This window comes from Nuphar pumila, chromosome 2 (assembly GCF_984573655.1).
Source record: "Nuphar pumila chromosome 2, dmNupPumi1.hap1.1, whole genome shotgun sequence".
NCBI lineage: Eukaryota > Viridiplantae > Streptophyta > Magnoliopsida > Nymphaeales > Nymphaeaceae > Nuphar > Nuphar pumila.
Window position 1 is genome coordinate 61,278,641 of NC_143250.1, and position 3,439 is coordinate 61,282,079.

At 43.5% G+C, this 3,439-nt stretch overlaps 1 protein-coding gene across 1 annotated transcript; it reads left to right on the forward strand.

Moving 5' to 3' along the window:
• Positions 1-481: 481 nt before the first annotated feature.
• Positions 482-2,695, forward strand: LOC149845541 (putative pentatricopeptide repeat-containing protein At1g17630). The gene has a single exon (XM_089988325.1). It carries the CDS (start codon positions 482-484, stop codon positions 2,693-2,695), a length of 2,214 nt encoding a protein of 737 aa, XP_089844451.1.
• The last annotated feature ends 744 nt before the right edge of the window (positions 2,696-3,439 follow it).

A 3,439-nucleotide genomic window follows, 5' to 3' on the forward strand; every position in this document is an offset into this window, starting at 1 on the left:
GGGTGTGCTCTTTGGGCAGGGGAACCTCCAGAGGCTTGCCAATGTGGGATCGATGATGGAAGGGTTTGTCTCTTCGACTATCCAAGAAAAAAATGTGATGGGGTCCATATGATAAATGCAAAAAACATAAAAAAACACTTTCCTCTCAAAATGGATTCATACCTCTTCCCCGTGAGAAAGCACTTTCCCTCTTGCATACTCCTTTTCAAAGGAAAGTGGCTTTGGGTGGTAGTGTAACAAATGCCCCCACAAGACTGCGATTGTACGTTGACAGGCAGCACCGAGCAGCAGTTATCGTCATAGATGTTATATCCTTGACATGATATGTTATCATAACCGTACATCTCACTTGATGAGTTGTGCCTGGGCTCCAGTCTCTGTCTCACGGTTCCCATGAGAGATGAGCGGTGCTGATTGAATATAACCGATCTAACGGTTATATAAAATATGACCATAGCTGCTCTCGCTCCCGGAGCATAACATGCGTCTTGCCTCCCGATCTCTCTTGCCTCCTATTCGCAAATTCTTCGTTCCCTCCAGAAAACTTGCTTGCGTTCTAGCTGTACAGAAGACGCTAACGTCTCACTCGACGATTCTTGATGCTAATGCCGATCTCCACAAGCTAAACTCCCTCGTTACCCAACCCCAATACCATGAAAACACGTCGAAAATCGTCGAGGATTCTATCAATTCACTCTTGGAAGAATGCACCGCCATGAAATTAGTAGATCAAGGGCAGCAGGTGCATGCCCAGATCATAATTTATGGAGTTAACCAATCTGCATTTCTTGGTGCAAAACTCATCGCCATGTACAGTAAATTCGACCTTCTTAGGGATGCTATATTGGTGTTTTGGTGCCTTCCTAATCGCAATTCCAATTCAATGTTGTGGAATGCTATTCTAAGAGCCCATTTGAAACATGGATTCTTCGAAGAAACCCTAGAATTGTATGATAGGATGCGTGGTTGCGGAGTTCGTGCCGACGGGTTCACGTTCCCATTGGTGATCAGAGCCTGTACGGCAATTGGGGATCTGGAGATTTGTAGGAAGGTTCATGAGCATGTTTTGGAATTGGGTTTTGAGTTTCACCTTCATGTTGCCAATGGTTTGGTCGGGATGTACTCCAAATTGGGTAGAATGGACGTTGCATGCCAACTGTTCGATAAAATGCCTCAAAGAAATGTGGTTTCTTGGAACACCATGATGTCTGGTTTGGCTATGAATTTGGATTGTGGTGGAGCTTCTGCGCTGTTTCAAGAGATGGATTCCGGGAAGTTGAAGCCTAATTTGGTTACTTGGACTTCACTTATATCAGCTCATGCAAGGTGTGGTCGTCAGGTTGATGTTATGAATTTGTTCAGGGAGATGAATTCTAGAGGAGATAAGGCTAATGCGGAAGTAATGGCGGTTGTTCTCTCTGTTTGTGCAGATGTGGACGGTATAAAAATGGGGAAGGAGATACATGGGTTAGTTGTCAGCAGTGGATTTGAGAGCTATTGTTTTGTGAGGAATGCACTCATCTGTGTTTATGGGAAATGCGACAGTGTAGAGGATGCAAACAGGCTGTTTCTAGGAATGGATCGCAGAGATGTAGTTACTTGGAACACTATGATATCATGCTATGCTTCTACTGGTCTTTGTGATGAAGCATTTGAGCTTCTCTGTCAGCTAGGTAAGGATGATGAAGAAGAATTGATGCCTAATGTGGTTAGTTGGAGTGCAGTCATTGGTGGATTCTCGGCTTGCGGACGTTGCAGTGAATCACTGGAGTTGTTTAGGAGAATGCAGATGGCAGGCATAATTGCCAACTCTGTTACAATCACAACTATTTTATCATCATGTGCAGAGCTAGCTGCACTTTATATTGGCAAGGAGATCCATGGTCATGTCATTAGAGGTTTTCTTGATTCAGATGCTCTTGTCGGCAATGGTCTCATTCACATGTATGCTAAATGTGGAAATCTTGGATATGGGCGTAGAATTTTTGACAGAATGATCTACAGAGACTTGATTTCTTGGAACTCAATCATTGCTTGTTATGCAATGCATGGGCTTGGTAGTGATGCCCTTGGCATGTTTGATAAGATGCTGAAAAACAATGTCAAACCTGATCATGTTACTTTTATCGCCATCTTGTCTGCTTGCAGCCATACTGGTTTAGTTGATGAGGGTCGCCTGATATTTGATAGGATGACACGTGAACATATGCTTTCACCTGGTGTGGAGCATTATGCTTGCATGGTTGATCTTTTAGGCCGTGCTGGCTTAGTGAAAGAGGCAAGTGATTTTGTAAAAGAGTTGCCTTTGGAAGCTAATGCTTGTGTTTGGGGAGCATTACTAAACTCATGTAGGATCCATAAGAACACAGTTGTAGCAGAGGAGACAGCTTCAAGACTTTTTGAGCTTGAACCAGAGACGACAGGGAGCTACATGCTACTGTCAAACACATATGCTGCTTGTGGAAGATGGGAAGATTCAGCAAAGGTGAGGATGCTAACAAGGATGAAGGGGTTGAAGAAAAACCCGGGCCACAGTTGGATTGAGCTGAAGAATAAGGTTTATATGTTTACAGCCGGATATACTCACCAACCAGGATTGGAGGAAGTATATGGTATTCTAGAAACATTGGTCTTGTTAATGGAAAATGACAGTTTCATGCTCAATGAAGAGTTATGTTCTGCAAGTTATGGATGAAAGGAAGCAAAATTCTTATGAGACCACCACAGAGTTAAGATACAATGATGTGCTGAACAGGATCATGTAGAGCCTGCAAGATTGTAGCAAAACCGTAAGGGAACTCTCATTTTCTCCAATACTGTGAGTTAGAAAGCTGTTTGTGAGAGATGGAGTTTCTGCAACTATCTAGGTGATGGACCATGTTCACGCAGGGTTCAGCAATGATGATGTGTTGATGGACCATGGGATGTATGAACGCGTACACACATGCACTGGTGTGCTCTACATGCATGCACTATATTAAAAGGCATTTGTCCAGGATATATGTGTCTGCATGTATGGAAGCCTATGCCTACATTATATTTAGCATTCTCTGCAACTGTGTAGGGAAGCCTATGCTTGCATTGTATTAGAGGGTCATTGCTTGGTATAATGGTAAAGTGCTGGGGCTGTAAGTGAGAGATCATGGGTTCAAATCCCAGTGCTGCAACTTCTTTCAAAAGGCAGAAGGTTAGAACCATCTTCAATCTGCTCCTCCCCACCACCCGGAATATGGGACCATACTGTGTATGGCCCTTTCGCAAGAGGTTGCATATCAGTGATGCAGAACCATGTTTGCACGAATAAAAGTTTCACATGAGAGCATGAACTTGAATGCATATGGGGGTCTTTCTCTCGCAACAGAGTTTGTGCACCAAGATCATACATGTGGACTTGAAAGTTGGATGCCTTTGACTATCTTATGTACTTTGCTCGTGCGTG